The sequence below is a fragment of the Babylonia areolata genome, chromosome 21, assembly GCF_041734735.1.
Source record: "Babylonia areolata isolate BAREFJ2019XMU chromosome 21, ASM4173473v1, whole genome shotgun sequence".
In the NCBI taxonomy this organism is placed as follows: domain Eukaryota; kingdom Metazoa; phylum Mollusca; class Gastropoda; order Neogastropoda; family Buccinidae; genus Babylonia; species Babylonia areolata.
The window spans coordinates 6,416,643-6,441,977 of record NC_134896.1 but is presented as its reverse complement, the minus strand read 5'-3'; the positions used below and the strand labels follow the sequence as shown (position 1 = coordinate 6,441,977).

Genomic DNA, 25,335 nt, shown 5'->3' with positions numbered 1-25,335 from the left:
TCTGCTTCTATTGATTTTTAAGAAATCATTTTACAGCTGAAGTGGTGTATCATAAAATGGATGTGACCACACCCTCTGACACGTCCTTAAAACTGAAACTTTTAACGTTTTTGCCCACCATCATATCTGATGATAAGGAGAAAGATCATATGAAAAAATTAATATGTATTTATACGGCGCTGAAACTGAAATTTCCCTCTTGGTTGCAGGGATGTATGACGCTGGCCAAGCCAGCATGGGGGCCCCCCCCAAGCCGCAGCCCCCGGCCCCCCCTGCCGCTCCGCCTGCCCCTCCCGCAGCCCCCCCTGCACCCCCCGTGCCCCCGGCTCCCCCCACCCCTGCCGCCCCCCCTGCCCCTCCAGCACCCCCTCCCCCCTCCTCCTCAGGGGGAGGGGCCCCTGCTCCTCCTCCCCCACCCCCTGCCCCCGCCCCGTCGGCCAACACTGGGGGTCTGGCGGCGGCTCTGCAGCAGGCCAAACTGAAGCGTGTGGAGAAGGTAAGAGAAACTGGAGGGCTCAGCTTTGTCTGTCTGTCTGTCTGGGCTTCTGATAAGTCCAGGACTCTTCTACTGTAATTCTTTGGGGTCTCAGGACTGACTGCCTTCAGAGGGCCTCTCTAATGCTGGTTATTCTAATCAGATTTGCTTTGTATGTCATTTTAGCAACCCCTTGCTCATACCAGATTATTCTGTTTGAATCAAATAAAGATTTTTGAGTCTTGCATTGCTACACACATACAAAGACAGGCATACCTTCCAGTCGTAATGATTCACGTTTGCGGGGCCAAAAGGGGTTAAGGGAAACAGACAATCCTAGCTTCAGACTGAAGCTCTGATGCAAGATTTTCAGTCTTTTTATGTGTTCTTCTTAGAATGATTTAAACTCTCCACAGATCAGATTGATGAACATGCAGAGCATACACAAAGGCATTAAGTGTGGTACCTGGCATATGTACATTTGAGCATGCACTTGTTTACAGATACTGATGCACTCTCTCGTTCATACACATACACACGCGCACACACACGCGCGCGCACACACACACGCACACACACACACACACACACACACACTCTCTTATGTATACACATGCACTGACACATACTTACGTTTGTGGCTGATTTAGATTGAAGCAGGGAGAGAGTGATGCAGATAAGTATGCATGTGTTTATGTGTGTGTTTGCAGCAGAGAGAGAATGAAATAGACATGACAGCTCTGTGGTGTGTGTGGCATCATCAGGCTAGTTGGCAATTTTCATTGGAAAAGGGGTATGGGATGTATTTTGTTAACACACCTAAAGATTTTTCACAGCTTTTTAAATATGGTCTACTAATATAGCATCACTTTCTTTCCATTTGGTTTTATTGATGTTTCACAGTTCTTAGGCCAAAGAAATTGATGAGGTATTGCCACAAAAATGTTCAAATGATGTAGTTTTCTGAAAGTCAGGCAATAGAGATTACCTTCACAAGATTTCGTTGGGCAAACCCTGAAAGAAATACCTTACACAAGAGGATCAAGCTTACACCTGGATTCATTTTTCATTTTTTGTCCAGATTTGTGACTGAAATACTTGAGGTGGGGGGTCTTTTGAATTGGAATTACTTGGATGATGAAGCCCACTGCTACATAAAACAGTATTGTTTAACATATGCATTTTGGATGGAATGGTTGTTATGCTGTATATGAACTTAGATCATATCATAGCTTAGATTTAAAGTGATTTAACATGTTCACACCCCTAAGATGATTAGTTTATGAACAAGCCCAGAAAAGGCGTGACTGTATATAATACATGGGATGGCCCATGATTGTGTAGTATATATGGAGTGGCCCACGATTGTTTACACAGAGTAGCAGAGTGGCCTGTGATTGTTTAGAATACATGGAGTGGCCTATGTTTAGAATACATGGAATGGCCATTAATTGTTTAGAATACATGGTGTTGTCTGTGATTTGTTTAGAATACATGGAGCGGCCTATGGTTTTTTTTAGAATACATGGATTGGCCTGTGTTTGGAATACATGGAATGGCCATTGATTGTTTAGAATATATGGAGTGGCCTATGATTGTTTACATGGAGTGGCTCCTGATTGTTTAGAATAATTTGAGTGGCCTATGATTGTTGAGAATACATGGATTGGGCTGTGATTGTTTAGAATACATGGAGTAGCCATTGGTTGTTTAGAATACATGGAGTGGCCTTCTTGTTCCTTGCAGCCTGAGGAACCAAGCCCTGCTGTGTCCTCTGGAACCATGGGACGCACCAGCAGTGGGGGTGGGGGAGGGGGCAGCAGTGGTGGAGGGGGCGGTGGGGGTGGAGGTGGTGGCATGGGCGACATGATGAGTGAGATGCAGAAGAAGCTGGCAGCACGACGGATCAAGACTGAAAATGTGGTGAGCAACTTATCTGTGTTGTGTGTGTGTGTGTTGGGGGGGGGGGGGGGGGGTTGTGGTCCATTTTGATAGGAAAACACAGCTCGAACTTCTTACAGAGAAATATTTTGTGACAAAAGAGTTATGCAGAACAGCACAGCACAGCACAGCACAGCACAGCACAATACAATACAACAAAGTACAATACAATAAAGTACAACACAGTACAGTACAGTACAGTACAATACAACACAACAGTGCAGTGCAGTACAATACAATACAGCACAATACAATACAATACAGTACAATACAGAACAGCACAGTACAATACAGTACAGCACAGTACAACACAGTGCAGTGATGTGACGAGGACTGCATGTTGTGACCTGCAGGATTCAGATGGCCCCTCAGGGGGAGGGCCCCCTCCGGCCCCCTCAGACGGCTGGAGGGCCAAGGACAAGCAGGCCCCGCCCACTCCAGGGTCACAGGTCAATGGCTCCCAGCCACAGTCCCAGTCCCCCAAAATGGTTCGAAAGTAAGTGGTGGTGGCTTCAGGGAATATTGAAGGTGGTTGTGTGTGTGTGTAGTTGTGTGTGTGTGTGTGTAGGAGGAGGGGTGGGTGTATTATCTATAATTATGTTTGTGTTCAGATTAAGTTGGGTTTTTTTTTGTTTTTATTTTTTCAAATCCTGTGACCAAAGAATGGACAGGATGGTCAAAATTAGAGACAGGTCTTGGGTTTTTGTGCATGATTTTGACTGTACTAGCGCCTTATTTTGTTTGTTTTGTTGTGTTTTATTTTCAGGTTGACCGATATTGATTCTAATGTTCAGCTCTGATATGGCCCTGTGTTGATTGATATTGATATTGATTTTCAGCTCTGGTAGGGCTCTATAGGGTTAGGTTGGGCTGTAAGCAGCGAGGATAGTGCAGTCGTGTCCGATTATGACCATCAGAACTGCAGGGGAGACAACTGCTGTCCCCACTGTCTGGGCTAGAGTTTGATTACAGTGGAGGGCGCTTGCCCAAGTTATATCCCCTTTCGCTTAGCTGGGAGGGATTTGGGATAGTCGGCATTGGGATGGTCCCCAAAAGTAATACCTGATGATAAAAGAGTGGTGGGTTTCAGACATAACCCAGTAATTCCTGATGATAAATTGTGATGTAACTGAGTAATACCTGATGATAAAGGTGTGTTTAATTCAGTGATGCCTGATGATAAAGGTGCGGTATAACCCAGTAATACCTGATGATAAAGGTGTGGTGGTTTTTAGACGTAACCCAGTAATACCTGATAATGGTGTTTCAGACATAAACCAGTAATACCTGATGATAAAGGTGTGGTGGGTTTCAGACATAACCCAGAAATACCTGGTGATAAACCCAGCAATACCAGATGATAAACCCAGTATTACCTAATGATAATGGTGTGGTGGTTTTCAGACGTAACCCTGTAATACCTGATGATAAAGGTGTGGTGGTTTTCAGACGTAACCCTGTAATACTTGATGGTAAAGGTGTGGTGGTTTTCAGACGTAACCCTGTAATACCTGATGATAAAGGTGTGGTGGTTTTCAGATGTAACCCTGTAATACTTGATGATAAAGGTGTTGTGGGTTTCAGACGTAACCCTGTAATACTTGGTGGTAAAGGTGTTGTGGGTTTCAGATGTAACCCTGTAATACTTGGTGATAAAGGTGTGGTGGTTTCATACATAACCCAGTGACACCAGATGATAAATATTGATGTAAACGAGTAATACCTGATAATAAAGGTGTGATGTAATTCAGTTATACCTGATGATAAAGGTGTGGTGTAAACCAGTAATACATGATGATGAAGGTGTGGTGGGTTTCAGACATAACCCAGTAATACCTGATGATAAAGGTGTTTCAGACATAACCCAGTAATACCTGATGATAAAGGTGTTTGAGACATAACCCAGTAATACCTGATGATATAAAGGTGTTTCAGACATAACCCAGTAATATCTGATGCTATAAAGGTGTTTGAGACATAACCCAGTAATACCTGATGATAAAGGTGTTTCAGACATAACCCAGTAATACCTGATGATTTAAAGGTGTTTGAGAGATAACCCAGTAATACCTTATGATATAAAAGTATTTCAGACGTAACCCAGTAATCCCTGATGATAAAGGTGTTTCAGACATAACCCAGTAATACCTGATGATATAAAGGTTTTTCAGACATAACCCAGTAATACCTTATGATAAAGGTGTTTCAGACATAACCCAGGAATACCTGATGATAAAGGTGTTGGAGACATAACCCAGTAATACCTGATGATTAAGGTGTTTGAGACATAACCCAGTGATACCTGATGATATAAAGGTGTTTCAGACATAACTCAGTAATACCTGATGATATAAAGGTATTTCAGACGTAACCCAGTAATACCTGATGATAAAGGTGTTTCAGACATAACCCAGTAATACCTGATGATAGGGTGTTTGAGACATAACCCAGTAATACCTGATGATATAAAGGTTTTTCAGACATAACCCAGTAATACCTGATGATAAAGGTGTTTCAGACATCACCCAGTAATACCTAATGATATAAAGGTGTTTGAGACATAACCCAGTAATACCTGATGATATAAAGGTGTTTCAGACATCACCCAGTAATACCTAATGATATAAAGGTGTTTGAGACATAACCCATTAACACCTGATGATTAAGGTGTTTGAGACATAACCCAGTAATACCTGATGATATAAAGGTGTTTGAGACATAACCCAGTAATACCTGATGATATAAAGGTGTTTCAGACATAACCCAGTAATACCTGATGATATAAAGGTGTTTCAGACATCACCCAGTAATACCTTATGATAAAGGTGTTTCAGACATAACCCAGGAATACCTTATGATAAAGGTGTTTGAGACATAACCCAGTAATACCTGATGATAAAGGTGTGGTGGTTTCAGGTGTAACCCTGTAACACCTGATGATGAAGGTGTTTCAGACATAACCCAGTGATACCTGATGATAAAGGTGTTTCAGACATAACCCAGTAATACCTGATGATAAAGGTGTTTCAGACATAACCCAGGAATACCTGATGATAAAGGTGTTTGAGACATAACCCAGTAATACCTGATGATAAAGGTGTGGTGGTTTCAGGTGTAACCCTGTAACACCTGATGATGAAGGTGTTACAGACATAACCCAGTAATACCTGATGATTAAGGTGTTTGAGACATAACCCAGTAATACCTGATGATTAAGGTGTTTGAGACATAACCCAGTAATACCTGATGATAAAGGTGTTTGAGACATAACCCAGTAATACCTGATGATTAAGGTGTTTGAGACATAACCCAGTAATACCTGATAATTAAGGTGTTTGAGACATAACCCAGTAATACCTGAGACATAACCCAGTAATACCTGATAATTAAGGTGTTTGAGACATAACCCAGTAATACCTGATGATTAAGGTGTTTGAGACATAACCCAGTAATACCTGATGATTAAGGTGTTTGAGACATAACCCAGTAATACCTGATGATAAAGGTGTTTGAGACATAACCCAGTAATACCTGATGATATAAAGGTGTTTCAGACATAACCCAGTAATACCTGATGATAAAGGTGTTTGAGACATAACCCAGTAATACCTGATGATAAAGGTGTTTGAGACATAACCTAGTAATACCTGATGATAAAGGTGTTTCAGACATAACCCAGTAATACCTGATGATAAAGGTGTTTGAGACATAACCCAGTAATACCTGATGATAAAGGTGTTTGAGACATAACCCAGTAATACCTGATGATATAAAGGTGTTTGAGACATAACCCAGTAATACCTGATGCTATAAAGGTGTTTCAGACATAACCCAGTAATACCTGATGATAAAGGTGTTTCAGACATAACCCAGTAATACCTGATTATAAAGGTGTTTCAGACATAACCCAGTAATACCTGATGATAAAGGTGTTTCAGACATAACCCAGTAATACCTGATGATAAAGGTGTTTCAGACATAACCCAGTAATACCTGATTATAAAGGTGTTTGAGACATAACCTAGTAATACCTGATGATAAAGGTGTTTCAGACATAACCCAGTAATACCTGATGATAAAGGTGTTTGAGACATAACCCAGTAATACCTGATGCTATAAAGGTGTTTCAGACATAACCCAGTAATACCTGATGACAAAGGTGTTTGAGACATAACCCAGTAATACCTGATGATTAAGGTGTTTGAGACATAACCCAGTAATACCTGATGATTAAGGTGTTTGAGACATAACCCAGTGATACCTGATGATATAAAGGTGTTTCAGACATAACTCAGTAATACCTGATGATATAAAGGTATTTCAGACGTAACCCAGTAATACCTGATGATAAAGGTGTTTCAGACATAACCCAGTAACACCTGATGATAGGGTGTTTGAGACATAACCCAGTAATACCTGATGATATAAAGGTTTTTCAGACATAACCCAGTAATACCTGATGATAAAGGTGTTTGAGACATAACCCAGTAATGCCAGATGATTAAGGTGTTTGAGACATAACCCAGTAATACCTGATGATAAAGGTGTTTCAGACATCACCCAGTAATACCTAATGATATAAAGGTGTTTGAGACATAACCCAGTAATACCTGATGATATAAAGGTGTTTCAGACATCACCCAGTAATACCTGATGATAAAGGTGTTTGAGACATAACCCAGTAATACCTGATGATAAAGGTGTTTGAGACATAACCCAGTAATACCTGATGATAAAGGTGTTTGAGACATAACCCAGTAATACCTGATGATATAAAGGTGTTTCAGACATAACTCAGTAATACCTGATGATATAAAGGTATTTCAGACGTAACCCAGTAATACCTGATGATAAAGGTGTTTCAGACATAACCCAGTAATACCTGATGATATAAAGGTTTTTCAGACATAACCCAGTAATACCTTATGATAAAGGTGTTTCAGACATAACCCAGGAATACCTGATGATAAAGGTGTTTGAGACATAACCCAGTAATACCTGATGATAAAGGTGTTTGAGACATAACCCAGTAATACCTGATGATAAAGGTGTTTGAGACATAACCCAGTAATACCTTATGATAAAGGTGTTTGAGACATAACCCAGGAATACCTGATGATAAAGGTGTTTGAGACATAACCCAGTAATACCTGATGATAAAGGTGTGGTGGTTTCAGGTGTAACCCTGTAACACCTGATGATGAAGGTGTTTGAGACATAACCCAGTAATACCTGATGATTAAGGTGTTTGAGACATAACCCAGTAATACCTAATGATATAATGGTGTTTGAGACATAACCCAGTAATACCTGATGCTATAAAGGTGTTTGAGACATAACCCAGTAATACCTGATGATAAAGTTGTTTGAGACATAACCCAGTAATACCTGATGATTAAGGTGTTTGAGACATAACCCAGTAATACCTGATGATAAAGGTGTTTGAGACATAACCCAGTAATACCTAATGATATAAAGGTGTTTGAGACATAACCCAGTAATACCTGATGATATAAAGGTTTTTCAGACATAACCCAGTAATACCTTATGATAAAGGTGTTTCAGACATAACCCAGTAATACCTGATGATTAAGGTGTTTGAGACATAACCCAGTAATACCTGATGATAAAGGTGTTTCAGACATAACCCAGTAATACCTGATGATTAAGGTGTTTGAGACATAACCTAGTAATACCTGATGATAAAGGTGTTTCAGACATAACCCAGTAATACCTGATGATTAAGGTGTTTGAGACATAACCCAGTAATACCTGATGATTAAGGTATTTGAGACATAACCCAGTAATACCTGATGATAAAGGTGTTTGAGACATAACCTAGTAATACCTGATGATAAAGGTGTTTCAGACATAACCCAGTAATACCTGATGATTAAGGTGTTTGAGACATAACCCAGTAATACCTGATGATTAAGGTATTTGAGACATAACCCAGTAATACCTGATGATAAAGGTGTTTGAGACATAACCTAGTAATACCTGATGATAAAGGTGTTTGAGACATAACCCAGTAATACCTGATGATTAAGGTGTTTGAGACATAACCCAGTAATACCTGATAATTAAGGTGTTTGAGACATAACCCAGTAATACCTGAGACATAACCCAGTAATACCTGATAATTAAGGTGTTTTTTTTTTTTTTTTTTTTTTTTTTTTTTTTCGGAGAAATCAGTGGATGCCTAAAAGTTCTGCTAGTGAGCAGGATAGTTTCAGCATCCCTGGAAGGTTCTTTTTTTTTTTCTTTTTTTTTTGTCTTTTTTTTTTTGCCTTTCGTTTTTTTGTTTTTTTTTTCTTTTATATCTTTTTGTCTCTTTTTTTTTTTTGTTCCTTCCATCATCATTTTTCTCCTTTCTGTTGTCTTTTCTTTTTTTTCTTTCCTCATGTCTTTAATCTGTCCTCTTCCCAATGGCATGTTCAATCACCTACAAGACCATGCAACATATATTACACATACATGATGTCTTCACACAAAATCATATTCCCTGAAAGAGAGGCATGGTATACATACACACACACACCCTCTCACTCTCTCTGTGTCTCCTTTACTCACTCAATCCCCTCCCTCTCCACAAGCTCTATACCTAAGTATAATAATATGTATGTGCACACTGAATACTACCCTCAGGATTTTTTGTGGGCCTGACTCAGTGTTCTGGTATTTTAACGGATACTGATCATAGGTTACGTAGGCCGAGTTCTGATTCAAAGATAAGGTCAAGATTTTTGCACTTGCCGTATTTAAATTTGGAGATGGACAGTTTTGCTATTAACAATATCGTATTGATTTCCTTTCGTTTTTCATCAGTTGGAGTGTCCATTTTTGTTGTACCAAACAGAGCTACTTTTTCATCCATGGAAATCAGCGTATCGTAACGTGTGAGAATGAGTTGTTTCACATGTTTCCAAAAGGAGGAAAGTTTGGGGCAGGAGTAAAAGGCATGTTCAATGTAATCGGTTTCTTGGCACCAGTTACATCTGTTTGTGTCCGTTACACCCATTTTAGCTAGCAGGATATTCGTTGGGTAAATATTGTGTATGAATTTGAAGTGAAGTAACCTCAGTCGTGATTCTTTCGTACATTCGTATGCTAATTTGAAGTAGTCACTTATATTGATGTCTAGTTTACGTTTCCAAAACTGGGCTGCACATATTTCATGGTTTTGTTTTCGGGCGAATGTTTTCCTTATTTGTTTATTTGACAAGGTAATGAGGTTCCCCTCTTTTGTTGCAATGTCGTTTGGATTTTCATCATTGTGGACATCATTAGCTAGATGGAGTTTCCATGTTTGTGGGATTGAGTTTATTATGGCATTGTATTCAAAAAGAAGGCCAGGGTCAGCGCCTAATTTACGCACTATTTCTTCATACGTCATTATATTTCCGTGCTGCCAAAGGTCCTGCACGACACGGATGCCGCCTTTACTCCATTTGGGAAAGTGTAGCGCATTTCCTTTGTATTTTATATTTCTGTTATTCCATAACGGTTCTGTTTTTATGTTTTCTATCGGTCTGTCTTCGTTAAAGATGGCCACCGTTTTTATTACATCTCTCCAAAAGACTGACTGCACTTTTTCCAGTTTTTTAATTTCTTTGGGTGAAACGTTACACTTGAAACTGCTATGACTATCTTGAAAGGGGGACATGTTGTGTCTCGCCAGAATGCTCCAGTGAGATTTTGTCTCTTTAAGGAGTCTGGTTGCCCATTTCACCAAGAACATTTGCTGCTGGTGTTCGATGTTGATCATGTTTAAACCACCATCTTCTTTATCGAGGCTGAGAACGCCTCTTTTTATTTTTTCAAATGCTTTCTTATTATTAAACTTTTTTTTCCAAAGAAATCTGTACATTAATGTGTTAATGGTGTTCAGAACTTTAACTGGTACAGACGCTACCTGTAGGACGTGAGAGAATTGTGACAGTAGAAAAGTTTTTGCCAGAATAACTTTACCATATAGAGAGGGGTTTCTGCGTTCCCATTGTTTTATCACCTTAGTTATTTTTTCAACTTTGGATTTCCAGTTTTCTTCGATTTCCGAAATTTCCATTTCTGCTGAGAAATATATTCCCAGAAGTTTCAGTCTGTCAGATCCCATGGGAATGCCATTTATTTCACCTGTTTCATGTTTTCTTGACCCTAGCCACATGCCCTCAGATTTATTTTTATTTAACTTCAGACCTGAATACTCTTCGAACTGCGTTACAATATTTGTAGCTATTTGAATATCTTGTTCACTTTTAAGGGTTAGTGTTGTATCATCTGCAAACTGCTTTATTTTAGAGTTGTTGCTATGGTTGCACATATTGTCGAGCGGAGTTAGGTCAATCCCTTGAATATCTTTATTACTTCTAATTCGAATCGCCAGTATTTCTACTGCAAGTACAAAAAGAAGAGGGCTGAGGGGGCATCCCTGTCTGATCCCTCTTTCTGTTAGAAACCAATCAGACAACCATCCACCATTATGAACACAGCTTATTGTCTTGTTCATTATGGTCGAAACACAATTTGTGAATCTTGGGCCAAAGTTAAAAATATCTAAGGCTTCGATGATACATTTTTTTGATAATGTATCAAAAGCCTTGGAGAAATCAAGGGCAATGAGAGTCCCTGGTTGATTGTTTGTGTTCAGATATTTTGTGAGATCATCGAAAAATCTCAAATGGACTGCGATGTTTCTACCTTTTATAAAACCTACCTGATCTTCATTTACAACTGTTTTGATTACATTTTGGAGTCTCATGGCCAGCGCTTTCGTAAATATCTTGTAGTCTGTGTTTGTAAGAGTAATTGGTCTATAATTTGCGAGGTTATTTCTGTCCAAGTCATTGCCTTTGTGTATTAAAATTATGATTCCTTTTTTCATTGAAGAAGGTAGTTCTCCTTTCTTAAGTGCATCTGTAATACAACGATAGAATGGTATTTTTAATTTGTCCCAGAACGTTTTGTAGAATGCTGGTGTCAAGCCATCGCTACCGGGTGCAGAGTCTTTGTTTAAATTAGTAAGGGCTAGTGTCAGCTCGTCCAAAGTTATTTCTTTGTCACATTGGTCTTTTTCTTCTTCTGTAAGTACTGGATAATCTTCATTACTCAGGAAATGGTCTTTTATATGTCTTCCTCTTCCTATGGATATGTCCTTCTTGTATAGGTTTGTGTAAAATTTCTCGATCTGGTTCAATATTTTCTGTGAATTGTCTGTCATGTTTTCGTCTATGCGTAGAGATGTTATAATGTTCGCAGCTCCTTTGATCTTTTCAAGGCGGAGGAAATATTTTGTGTTTTTTTCACCATCTTCTATCCATTTGGCTCTTGAGCGGATCTGAGCACCTCTTGCTTCTTTTAATTCTTGTAGTTCTATTTCTTTTCTTAGTTGCCCAGCTTTCATTAATATATCTTTATCATGAATGTTCTGATGTAGTTTTTGTTCTATTTCGTTTAGCATTTTGATTTTGGCGTGTTTATTGGGAGATCGATTTTTGGCGGTTTTTGAATAGCTTATGCAAAATGACTTGTATCTAACCTTAAACATTTCCCAGGTCTTTTGTGGGTTTCCTTCTTGAGATTGTGAAAAATGCGAATCTATAAATGTGCTTGTTTCTTCTAGAAACCGTTCCTGAGATAGGAGTGAGTTGTTAAATTTCCAATATCCTGGGCCTCTTTGAAACTTGTTTGGACTAAATATCGCTTTCACAAGTTTATGGTCTGAGTGAGGGAATAATTCAATGTCTATTTCCTTCACAAGTGTAATGGAGGTAGTGTCGCTGAAAATATAATCAATTCTTCTAGCTGTAAAAGGAGCAGATCTTGACCAAGTGTATTCTTTGGCATCTGGATGGACAGACCTCCACGTATCTTCCAAGTCAAAAGAGGATAACATTTCTAGAAGGGCTTCTTTTTCTCGTTGTGAGTGAGGCTTGCCGGCTATGTTATCTAGAGCATGGATTGTTGTGTTAAAATCACCCAGAACCCACAGGTGGTCGTAATCTTGCTTATGTAACAAGTTGCCGAGTTTGTTAATGAATGATATTTTGTCAACGGTCGTATTGGGTGCGTAGCAATTAGCTATGATAGTTGATTTGTTGTCGTGTAAAATTCTTATTAACAATATTCTCTCTGTTGCTTCGATGAGTTCTGCATGAATCTGTTTATGGCTGGAAATTAGAATTACAAGTCCATTGCTTCTATTAGTACCTACGCTATAGAATACACTTCCAGACCACTGCACATTAATTTGAGGCAATATATCATCTGTCACGTATGTTTCCTGCAAACATGCAATGTCTAACTTTTGTTTTTTGAGGAAGTCAAATACTACTTTCCTTTTTAGGTTATTTCTAAGCCCTCGAACATTTAGAGTACCAATGCATATGTCATTATTCATATTTGAAAAGGTGGTATCAATTTTTCAACTTTCTGATGCGGAATTTATAATCGTCAATCGTTAATCAAAAGTCCGTTGATCATAGCCAAAGGTCGTGAGGGAGTGGTCAGGCTGGTTGGGAGAGAACACGTGTCAAGTGTTACCCCCCTCCTCCGACATGCTTTCCGCCTCTGCCTCTCCGTTGTGTTCTGGCTGCGTCAGGACAGCGGGCCTTTTGTTTTCTGGAAGACTTTGACTTGTGGTAGGGGGAGACTCGCTCCTTTCCCTCTTTTTTCCGGCGCTGCTCGCTGTGCCATGAGCAGGCTTCGCGTGGCTGGTTTTCTTTGCCGCATCGCTGGCGCGCGCTGGCGGCTGCACACGGTGTGTTGGTGTGGTGCCACTCTGAGCACTGGGCATTTCCTCACCCACTTCTTCAGACTGCTCTGCTGCTGTTCCCTCCTCCTCTGTAGCAGGGGGCACAACAGAGGGGCAGTCACACATTTTGTGTCCCTGTTGCAGACATCCCCTGCACACCACCTCTCCCTCACAGTTTGCTGCCAGATGTCCATCCTGTAGACACTTGCTACACTTGACTAATTTTTGTTTTTGCTCCTTATGATAGAGAGCCGCGGTGAACACACCAAGTTTCAAGGCTGGTCGCAGAGGTGTGCTCGGCACAGAGATGAACACAAACCTGCGGCCAGTCTCGAAACGTGTCAGCCGTCCATCGGGGTTCCTTGCTAGCTCATTTCGAAGTGAGGATCTGATCTCCACTCCTAGCTTCTGCAGTGCGGCTTCAATGTCTTTGTTGTCCACACTGAGAGGTACATTGTTTATCCACAGTTTGGTGGTTGGTTTCTCATCAGTCTGGTCTCTGATAACGAACGGATTTTTGTCTAGGAGAGAGACACGTGCTCCCCTGAACAAGAACCCCTCCAACAAGAGCTTGTCTCTGGTTTCATTTGTTTTCGGATAAATCCGCCACAGACCACGTACACGCTGAGCACCACGGATTGTCTCACGCCCACAAACCGCTTCCGCAGCTACACACACATCGTAGACTGTAGGCAGCGACTCATAGTCTGGCAGTGCACGCGCCGTAACATAAACTGGGGCTACTGGCGGGGCCGGCATTCCCGCCGCCATGATCGTTTAGGCACTGAAAAACTCCTTTCCAATGAATTTTTTTTTTTTTTGCGTTCTCCACACAGAAGATGTTATTTAGATAAACACAATACACACCACAATACCTCACTCACAGACTGTGCTGGTGAACATTTAACTTATGTCTTAGGTATATTACTTTCACAGTTTTTTTAGCAAAAATGTACGGAGCACTGACGATCGTGGTCTGCCGACATCGGAGACCGGGCCGGAAGTCCGATAATTAAGGTGTTTGAGACATAACCCAGTAATACCTGATGATTAAGGTGTTTGAGACATAACCCAGTAATACCTGATGATTAAGGTGTTTGAGACATAACCCAGTAATACCTGATGATTAAGGTGTTTGAGACATAACCCAGTAATACCTGATGATTAAGGTGTTTGAGACATAACCCAGTAATACCTGATGATAAAGGTGTTTGAGACATAACCTAGTAATACCTGATGATAAAGGTGTTTCAGACATAACCCAGTAATACCTGATGATATAAAGGTGTTTCAGACATAACCCAGTAATACCTGATGATATAAAGGTTTTTCAGACATAACCCAGTAATACCTGATGATAAAGGTGTTTGAGACATAACCCAGTAATACCTGATGATAAAGGTGTTTGAGACATAACCCAGTAATACCTGATGATTAAGGTGTTTGAGACATAACCCAGTAATACCTGATGATAAAGGTGTTTGAGACATAACCCAGTAATACCTGATGATTAAGGTGTTTGAGACATAACCCAGTAATACCTGATGATTAAGGTGTTTGAGACATAACCCATAACCCAGTAATGCCTGATGATAAAGGTGTGGTGGTTTCAGGTGTAACCCTGTAACACCTGATAATAAAGGTGTGGTGAACACCTGCTAATAAAGGTGTGGTGTGCTTCAGACGTAACCCATCACTGACGGGTCAGGAGGCTTTTGGCACTGCCAACGGAGGGGACCTGGAGTCCCTGAAACAGGAAATCCTGACAGAGATGCGCCGAGAAGTCCAGCGGATGAAGATGGAGATCATTGACGGTATGTACATGTCTGAGATCAGCACAGAGAGAGGGAGAGTGGAGAGGGCTTTGGAGTTGCAGGGGTGTGGGTGTGGGGGCGGGGAATATTAAGTAGTAGCCAGACTGAAAAAATAGAAATGTATACTTTTATGTTTTTCCATCTTTGATCAGCTAATTTCTAGATGAATTTGTCAAGAAACCTGTTTGTACAATTGAAAACTTGCATCAGCATATAAAGAACAAGAAAAAAAAGAGGACCATTTAAAGCTGATGTGCATTGGCATTTTGTATGAATCTGGGGGGAAAGGGGTTGTGTGTTCTTAAAGTAAAAAATAACAAACAAACAAACATTTGAACAATGTCAGTTCCATTCTTGCTGTTTCAAAGATGCTGAGATTTTTATAGACAGCAATTTCCTTGACTAGATATTGTTGTAACAGGTCAACAAAAAAGGTTGAGAACACAATTTTGTATGTATCAAAACTCTCAACAAGTCTGTTCAAGTGTTGTTATATGTAGCTTGAAAACGAAGTCATAGTTACATTTACATTTTCCATACTTCATTGAAAATGTGAAATCAGATGAGAAAATGGGTTCAGTATGTTTGTGTGTGTATTTGTCCTGTGTGTATGTGTGTGCGTGTGCATGCATGCATGCATGCGTAATGGTAGTGTGAATATGTGCTTGAGGGACCCTGACAGGGTCATCTGTGTACAATGCAAGCAACAGCAACATCAGCAGCATTGCCATCATCAACAACAACAGCAACAACATGATAATCAACAACAACAACAGCAACATCATCATCAATAGTAACAACAACAACAACAAACAACAACAACAAAAATCCTATGATTGGGAAAGCAAGTCATGATGCACAATACCGTTCCATCAGCAGAAAATTAATCGTTCCCCTGGCCTTTCTCTTTCAGCTATTCGTCAAGAGCTGAGCTACAGATAACTGACAAGAAGAAGTGGAATCCAAAGACCAGGTGACGGGAGCTCAACACTCGGGATGTTCATGGGGGAAGAGAGAGAGAGGGGGGTGGGGGTGGGGGGTCAGCGACATGGCTGACCAGAGAAGAGTGCAGCTGACGGATCCTGGACAGAGATAAGAGTCTGTAGCTCCGTGTCGGATGATGGCTTGTTGTTGCATGTTAAAGGCACTGTGACAGTTGAACCGCTAACTTTTGTCCTCTTTCTGCCTGCCCTCTTCATCATCATCCATCATTGCTCATGCTTGCACAAAAGGCACACCTACACTGTTCAACATTGTGCTGCTACTACTACTACTACTACTACTACTACTGCGTCTCATGTCACCACCATCTTCTGCAGAACGTGAGGTGTTTGTCGTCAGAGCTGTGTTTGTGAAATATCTGAGCTGTTCTCGGTGGCACCTTCTCTCAGTCCCCCCCACCCCAACACCCCCCCACCCCCCTCCGCCCCACATCCCCAGCCTCCACATCCCCCTGCCTCACCCCCTACATGACAGAGGGTGTGGAACAGAGGTTTTACTTGCTGGGATACAGGTCTGTCTCAACTTGATAAAGCCACTTTGTGTCACTATGCATTTAAAAAAAGGAAGAAAAAAAAAAAGAATTGTCAGTAGACTGGGAAATATGTGATGACAGAGAGGGCGTTGTTTTAAAGGGGGTGTACATCCAAGTTGTGTTCATGAGTGCAGGTGGTTGTGTGTGTGTGTGTGTGTGTGTTGTCATGCTCCAGGTATCTGGGTTCTTCCACCTGCTGACTGTACAGGAAGGATTTTCATACAGGGGGATACATGAACTTTGCCATCTTCTTCCTCCTTATGGTCTAACCTCATATGTATCTGATCACCCATAGCTGGCAGGCCTTACATTTGGAAGTAGCTGAGAAGTACAGATGGTGGTTTGTTACTTGAATCTAGCTGTAAAGCTCTGAAGTGCCAAGCTGACAAGACTGTTGAAGGTTAAGCAGGTGACCAGAGTGCAGTGGAATATTCAAACTTGTTCAGTCTTCTCGGGCTGTGACTTGTGAGTGCACTCACTGGTACCAGCATGGTCATTGCTCACTCCACTCTTTAGGCATTCGTTGTCTGTTTCATCAGAGGATTACGTGCCCATGGAATCCCACAATGACTGTGGGCACTCAGAGATAACAGCACACATGGCTGTGCAGTTAAGAACTACAGTGCAGTTCAGTGCAGAAAGAGTCAGTAGTCTGCAGTGACGGGGATGCTGCTGTGGGGTGTCTTCCTGTTCAGCAGGTACATGCTGTGAGCAGTCATCATCACAGGCAGATGCATGTTTGCAAGGTAGAGACATCTGTGCTCGTTTTGAGCTTGGAGGGGCAGAATGCCATACCACGTCACATTATTCTTCACTGTGTCTGTGTTCCTCAGTCCTGGCTTTAGTGTTCTACACATGGGCTTTCTGTGCGATTGCCTCTTCCATGTGATTGTCTCTGCCACGTGATTGTATCTTCCATGGGACGTGGTTGGTCTTGCACAGCTAAAGTTCTAGAACCTCAGCAGCCTTGACTTGAAGGCGGGTTGTAACTACTCTGTTGGGCACTTCCTGTCGGTGACTATGTCCTGCTGTCAAATGGCCACAGTCCTTGATGCAGAAGAAATCTGCTCCCTGTTAGCTTGTTTAAAGACCCGTGTAAAACCTCACAAATGACCCCTGTATTTTTAGCCTGTTCCAAGTGACTCCTCATAACTGTCACAACAGACCCCAGTGAAATATAGGGACTGTTGTCAGTAGCCCTGTCTTCCCTTGGAGACATGCTGTCAGCCAGCAGTGATTGTGTGGAGGAGGGAAGGACGGCCTTGTAAACAGTGCAGTCTGCCCAGGAAAGGGAGATGATTACAGGTTTGTGTATCCAATTACACACACACATCAGATCTTCCCATATCCCACCTTTATGAAAACATTTCTGGGTGCTAGTCTTTTGGACAAGGTGAGAAACGATGAACCCTCTGTAGCTTGCAGCTGGTGTACGAAAGAAATAGGCGACAGGTTTGTCTTTGCTACAGTTGCGCAAAAACGACAGCAGCAAAAAAAGTTTTAATGGGCAGGTAACCAGAATATATGTGAATCAAGTCAAGTAATAGCACATAGTCTGGCCAAGAGAATTAACAATGATTTTTTGTACGGCAGAACAACCAGAATTTGTACAGTTGTACACAGATAAATCTGTTGTGATTAGAAAGCCATAATAGAAAATTATGTGCAAATTAACTATTAAAGTTTGATGATGAAAAACTTTTTTCTTTTTTTGCATTTAAAAAAAAGAAGAAAAGAAATGTATATATGCTTGTGACAGCAATTAAGATTTTAACAGCTCTGGTTTGGGCAGAAAGGGAAACTTACCCATAGATACTATTTCCAACTGATGTTCACCCCTCTTTTTGAGCACAGACTGGATAAACTGATGTCAAGTATGATCTGGGCTGATTGTGGTGATCAGTCAAGATTTATGCTGCTTTACTCACTTTACAGTTATTAAGTTAACCTAGTACCTTGTAGATCTAACTGAGAGAGAGAGTGTGTGTGTGTGTGTGCTTGCATGTGCATTTGTAATACATCAGTCGTGCTTCTTGCTCCCACAGATGCATAACTGATGAAAAATAGACTGCAACAGTGTTCAGAAAAAAAGAGTTCTGACTGCAAGTGATCTTTTGCTCTGTGTGGTGTGTGTGTTTTTGTGTGTTTGAATTTGAATGAGTGTGTGTGTGTGTGTGTGTGCGTGCGCGCGCGTGCAGTAGGATGAGATGTTATTCACATAGTTCAGAGAGAGATGCAGCTGGGTCTGAGGTAGAAAAAGAACTGTGTGTTGTTCTTTGAGCAGTTTTGTGATTTTGGTGCCAGTCAGAACAAAGAAGGGAAGAAAAAAAAATCATTACGAAGCCATTTCTGCGATTTATATGTGTTTCACATCACCAAATTTGTTTGAGTGAGTGTTTGCCAGTTTTCATGGTTGTGTGCTTGTACGTCAGGTAGGTGAAGATGGTGATAGTTCAAGAAATCGTTTTTACTAAACTTTGAAAATTCTTGAAAATGCTTTCAGTGTGCGATGTGCGAGGTTGTCATTAAGTTTGCTTCAAAAAGGATGAAGCTTGGTTGTTGTTTTTTTTTGTTTTTGTTTTTCGTTTTTCTGTTCTCAGTTTTATGTATCCTCCTATTAACATTTTGCCCATACCTGCTCCCCTTTCACACACCCTAACCCCTTTGTGTTTGGGTTCTGACGCAGTCCAAGCACTAGCAGTCTTTCCTCCTCTTTTTTTGGATGAACATTTTTATTCACATTTTTTGTTACACAAGCATATGCAAGATGAAAAGAAAAAAGAATTAGATTTTGTTTGGCTTTTATTTTCATTTTTGTTATTCACACGAATGCAAAATGGAAAGAAAAAAGAATTGGATGTTATGCAAATGAAACAAGTTCTTCTGTCAGTCACAGGTATTATTTTGATACTTTAGACCCTGGAAGTAGCAAAGGATTTTGCCCTGTTAAAGTTTTTAGAAACATCACCCTCTTTGACAGATGAACATGTGTGGACAAAGACAGAGAACAAGAGAGGCAAGGCCTTCAAGACTCACTTGTGATAAATTAAGTCCCCTTGCATTAATTACAGAGTAATTTCCCTTATCTGCACCAACATGTTTGCAAAATAAATAAAAAATTCCATGGCTTAGCAAAAGAAGTTCCCGTTTGAACAAAAAATGATAATAATGACTGCTCTTGTTGTTGTGTCAGAATATGAGATCAAAGTGCCAAGTTTAGAGAATGCAAAAAATATAAATATAACAGTAAATGCAGTTTGCATATAATTAGGCTTCTTTTTTTATTTTTTGTGCCCATCCCAGAGGTGCAATATTGTTTTAAACAAGATGACTGGAAAGAACTGAATTTTTCCTATTTTTATGCCTAATTTCGTGTCAACTGACAAAGTATTTGCAGAGAAAATGTCAATGTTAAAGTCTACCACGGACACACAGACACACGGACACACACACACACACACAGACAGACAACCGAACACCGGGTTAAAACATAGACTCACTTTGTTTACACAAGTGAGTCAAAAATGGATTGCGCTTCACGTGATGATGTGCTTTCCTCCAAGAGGACGGTGAGAAGCTCACTCAGAGAACTTGGTGATGACCAGAAAGCAGCTAGAGTCTTTAAAAGTGTGCACATTTTGGATGGGAGAATAACCAAAGGTTGAAGGGGCAAGGTGTCTTCAGTCACCGCTGACTGGGCTGTTTTTGAATTCTTCTATAACTTTCAACCTCTCCACTTTTCTCCTCCCCCCAAAAAGCATCAGCACCACCATTTTTGTAATGATTAAAAAATGCCTCATTTGTTCTACTCTAGTCTCCAGTCCATGAGCTTTACTGCTTTGTTCTTTGTTTTGTGTGTGTGTGTGTTTTCTTTCTTTCTTTTTTTTTTCTTTTGATTGATAAAATAAAATGATGTATTTTTATGTGGGATCAAGAGGAATTTAACACAGTATTATTTTCTTGACCAATACATGTGTGTGCATCATGAGTTGCACTTTTTGTTTGCTGTCAGTTTTCATTAAAAAAAAAGAAGTTTTTTTTTTTTTTTTTTTTTTTTTTTTTTTTTTTGCTTTTGCAGCTGCATTAATTACCTTTATTGTTACATCTTCCACTGCACTTCGGTCTAAGAATCATTTGATTAAGTACACTGGCTGAGTTAAAAAAGTGACCCCCTCTCCCACTCCCTCCAATGATCACTGCCCATTGTTCCTTTTATATACAAACAAAATGCCAGACAGTGATTAGGCTTATGTCAGAGATTGACATAAGCTTACAGTTCGGAAAACAGCATAGTGAGGGCTGTATGATTAATAGTTGCTCCACTGCAATGGTAAGTCATTTAGTTTTCAGTCTTTTGTGAAGGACTATGACTCTCAAACTTGGAGGCAAGACTGCACTGGCTCTTAGTGCTTCAGCCTTGGGGGCTGGTTGGCCTTTGGGGACCATCCCTACACTGACTTGTCTCCTGAAACCCTCTCAGCCCAGAAAGTGGGAGGTAACTTGGGCAAGACCTCATCTACTGCAACCAAATTCTAGCCCAGATAGTCTGCTGCTTTGATGGTCATAGTCAGACATGGCTGACTAGCTCTGGGGAGAGCTGCCTGAATTTCACTTAATTTGATGTGACAAACAGTCATACAGTACAATGCAGATTACAATGCGGTTCAGAACTGTGTCAAAAGGGAATCGGTGTTTTTGTCTGGGCCACAGCGTACATCCTGGTCCGCTCCCATCTACATGCAGAAAGAGGGGCCGGGCAGTCTGTACAATTGTTACTTCCCTGCTGTGGGGAAAGGAAATCATTAGAAAAAGAATTTGTTAAGAGTCACCTGCTAATTTTTTTTCATTCCTCATGCTTGATAGCCAGACTTCTGATCCATATAGAAATGCCAAGAAGTCGGAGGACCATTGCACTTTCCACAGCAACTTTGATTGCTCATGAATTAATGTGTAAAACTTCCCTTAAGGTTTTGACTCTGATATGGGGGCAGAGTCCATGTTATTATTGCAATGTCTGTGTGTGTGTGTTCATGTTTTTTGGTGTGTTTTTTTTTTTTTTTTTTGGGGGGGGGGGGGGTTGTTTGTTTGGGGGTTGTTTTTTTGTTTTTTTTGCTGTCATTGTAAGATTATTTTAATCTTCCCCAAAAGAGAAAAAAAAAAGAAAGAAAGAAGAAAATTTGAAATCCAGGTTTGAAAGGAAATCTCAGTGCCCAGTTTGGTTAAAAAAGTTGGTGTACTTCCATGTACTGTTCTGGACATGAAAGCAGTTTCTGTGTTTACTTTCATTGTACATATGCCATTTGAAATAAGATATTTTGTCCATTTGAGGGTGAAGGGGGTGGGGTGGTGGGGGAAAGTGCATGGAATACATCATCTACATTTGTGAAACAGTTTTGTGGACTTGTATTATTCACCAGTTTTTTTATATTTTAAACAGGGTTGTAATTTTTTTTTTTTTTTTTTTTTTTTTTTTTTTGCAATTACAATCATCTGTGTGAAATGCAGATAACTAAAAACTGTATTTACAGCTAATATATTTTGAGCGTGTGGCATTTTTTCATTCTTTAACAGTGTGCAAACAAGCGTGGCGCGTGTCTGTACTCAGCATTATGTCGTCTTTATATGCTCACAGTCAGATCTCATGCATTATTGCTTCCTGTATTGACTTTGGAGATTCATTCATTCATTGTTCTGCGGCTGTTGTTGATCATTATCTGCTATGCATTGTGTAAACTATCCAGACTTTTACCCATGTTTCTTTTCAGCAGTTGAAAACTAGGCAGTGTAGCTAGAAGATGTTTCAACATTGCAAAATGTATACATTTTTGGCGCCTGTGTTGCATTCATGCAGCTGCATAGACAAGCGCCAATGTCACGTTTACATGCGTACTGTTCACCACATGGGGGATCCTGCCTCTTGAACTGAAATTTGCCAGACTCGGTGCACGAATGTTACCTTGCAATTGTGTAACATGGCTTCCTGTTTTACAGGAGTATTTTACCTTTGAAAGGAAAGTAGTCCTAAATGCTGATAGACTTGTCGTTGCTCTGATGTTGAGAAATGTAGTAGGAAATTGAAGGATAAAACATGTCTGAAAGTTAACGGGGTGAAAATTAGACAAATGGAGGATGGTTTTCTTGACAACAAAATCTGAAGGGATTAAGCTGGTATTACTTCTTTTCCATGGCTTTCTTTGTTTTTGTTATTTTTTCCTTTCTTTCTATTGTCTCTTATTTTCTCACTGCATGCCTTACTAGTCAGTTCAATAGTATTTTTTTGAAGGAAGTCTTACATTTTTTGTCTCTGGGTTTTATAATTGAGCGCTTTTTTATTGAATTATTTTTTGAGGGTTCAGGATGTGTGAGTTGCTGTTTGGCAGTGTTTGGTTGTGTATGCCCATTTTTACCTCTTATATATATATAATATATATATATTATTATTATTATTATTACAAACTATGTGTAATTATTTGGCAGTATTTTATTGGGATGTTTTCAGTGCCCAGCTTTGCTCAGTCCTTCAGTTGGGCTTTGTTTATATTAGAATTTAAAAACAGAAATGCACCTGGGTAGTTTGTTGCAAAGCAAAGCATGTGCCACCTTGTGCTTATGTAGAATATTATGGCAGATTTTTTTTTTTTTTTTTTTTTTTCTTTTTTCATAATCTTTATGAGGGTCACTGTTTCCTCTTTTTATCCAAAATATTGTCTGTATTTTTGTGTGTGGGTTTCTTGTTTTGTTTGTTTAAATTGCTTCCATCAGTTTTACATGTTGGAACAGGGTTCAGTGATTGATAACGAAACTGCTCAGACATCTTGAGTAAAGCAGGTATGTAGTCAGCTCGACGACCGTGTTCTCTGTGGTGACTGGAGAATTCAATTGAATGATGCAAACATTTATGAAACAAAACGAAAAAAGAAAAAAAAAAAACCCATTTTTTTAGTTACTAGAAGGTTTGCTTTGTTTGCAAAGTGGTCTTACAGGGGCGTGTGTGACTGCAAAACTAACACCGCCCTACCCTTTTATCAAGATGGGTGGCCTTATCTTGAGTTCTGTTGGTCTGTAAAGAATAACAACAGTTTAAAGTGTTGGACCTTTCTTTTTGTATTCTGTCTTGTTCTTTTCAGTCCAAGTTTGTACTGGTAACAGAATTGTTCGTTTTTTTTCTGTCTCTGGTCATCAGTGTATAGCAGCGTTGGGTTTCTTCCCTTCCTGTCTCGACTGTTTCTGTAGCAGTGTTGTTGTTTTTTTCTCGTCTGTCTCTGGTGTTTCTATAGCAGTGTTGGGTTTTTTCTTGTCTGTCTCTGGTGTTTCTATAGCAGTGTTGGGTTTTTCTTGTCTGTCTCTGGTGTTTCTATAGCAGTGTTGGGTTTTTTCTTGTCTGTCTCTGGTGTTTCTATAGCAGTGTTGGGTTTTCCCCCTTGTCTGTCTCTGGTGTTTCTGTAGCAGTGTTGTTGTTTTTTTTCCTTGTCTGTCTCTGGTGTTTCTATAGCAGTGTTGGGTTTTTTCTTGTCTGTCTCTGGTGTTTCTATTGCAGTATTGGGTTTTTATGTCTGTCTCTGGTGTTTCTATAGCAGTGTTGGGTTTTCCCCCTTGTCTGTCTCTGGTGTTTCTGTAGCAGTGTTGGGTTTTTATGTCTGTCTCTGGTGCTTCTATAGCAGTATTGGGTTTTTCCTTCTGTCTCTGGTGTTTCTATAGCAGTGTTGGGTTTTTTCCCTTGTCTGTCTCTGGTGTTTCTGTAGCAGTGTTGTTGTTTTTTCCTTGTCTGTCTCTGGTGTTTCTGTAGCAGTGTTGGGTTTTTATGTCTGTCTCTGGTGCTTCTATAGCAGTATTGGGTTTTTCCTTCTGTCTCTGGTGTTTCTATAGCAGTGTTGGCTGGGTTTTTTCTTGTCTGTCTCTGGTTTTCCGTCTGTCTCTGGTGTTTCTATAGCAGTGTTGGCTGGGTTTTTTCTTGTCTGTCTCTGGTTTTCCGTCTGTCTCTGGTGTTTCTATAGCAGTGTTGGCTGGGTTTTTTCTTGTCTGTCTCTGGTTTTCCTTCTGTCTCTGGTGTTTCTATAGCAGTGTTGGCTGGGTTTTTTCTTGTCTGTCTCTGGTTTTCCGTCTGTCTCTGGTGTTTCTATAGCAGTCTTGGTGTTTTTCTTGTCTGTCGCTGGTTTTCTGTCTGTCTCTGGTGTTTCTATAGCAGTGTTGTCTTTTTTTTTCTTGTCTGTCTCGGGTTTCTATTGCAGTATTGGGTTTTTCTGTCTGTCTCTGGTGTTTCTATAGCAGTGTTGGGTTTTTCTGTCTGTCTCTGGTTTCTATTGCAGTATTGGGTTTTTCCTTGTCTGTCTCTGGTGTTTCTACAGCAGTGTTGGGTTTTTCCATCTGTCTCTAGTGTTTCTATAGCAGTGTTGGGTTTCCCTGTCTGTCTCTGGTTTTTCTATAGCAGTGTTGGGTCCCCCCCACCCCCGTCTCTTATGTTTCTATAAAAAAAAAATAAAAAAAAAAGTGTTTAAGTGGTGTTTCTATTACATTGTTGTTAAGTAGTTTTCGTTTTCCTGTTTGTCTGGCGTTTCTATATCAGAATTGTAAAGCGTCTTTTTTATGTTTTTTTTCTGGTTGTTTTTATTTGGTGTGTCTGTCTTTGGTGCCTCAAAACCAGAGTTGTTAAGTGTTGTTGTTTTTTCTCTGTCGTTTGTTTTGTTTTTTCTGTCTGTCGCTGGTGTTTTGAGCGCATTGACGTACCAGTGACATAGAAGTGAAGTGTAGGACTCTTTCCTGTCTGTTTTTTGTCTGCAGTGGTTCCTTTCTGTTCCAGATTGACCCAGTGCGCTATTCT

General features: G+C 40.2%; 1 protein-coding gene across 1 annotated transcript in view; it reads left to right on the top strand.

Moving 5' to 3' along the window:
• LOC143296089 (uncharacterized) overlaps positions 1 to 21,562 on the top strand; it is a 37,181-nt gene extending 15,619 nt beyond the window's left edge. The window contains exons 6-10 of the mRNA XM_076607848.1: positions 210 to 496; positions 2,222 to 2,398; positions 2,770 to 2,912; positions 14,853 to 14,983; positions 15,897 to 21,562. Coding sequence (XP_076463963.1) covers positions 210 to 496; positions 2,222 to 2,398; positions 2,770 to 2,912; positions 14,853 to 14,983; positions 15,897 to 15,925 — 767 coding nt within the window. The 3' untranslated portion in view covers positions 15,926 to 21,562. The remainder of the gene's footprint in view (positions 1 to 209; positions 497 to 2,221; positions 2,399 to 2,769; positions 2,913 to 14,852; positions 14,984 to 15,896) is intronic.
• Positions 21,563 to 25,335: the final 3,773 nt, after the last annotated feature.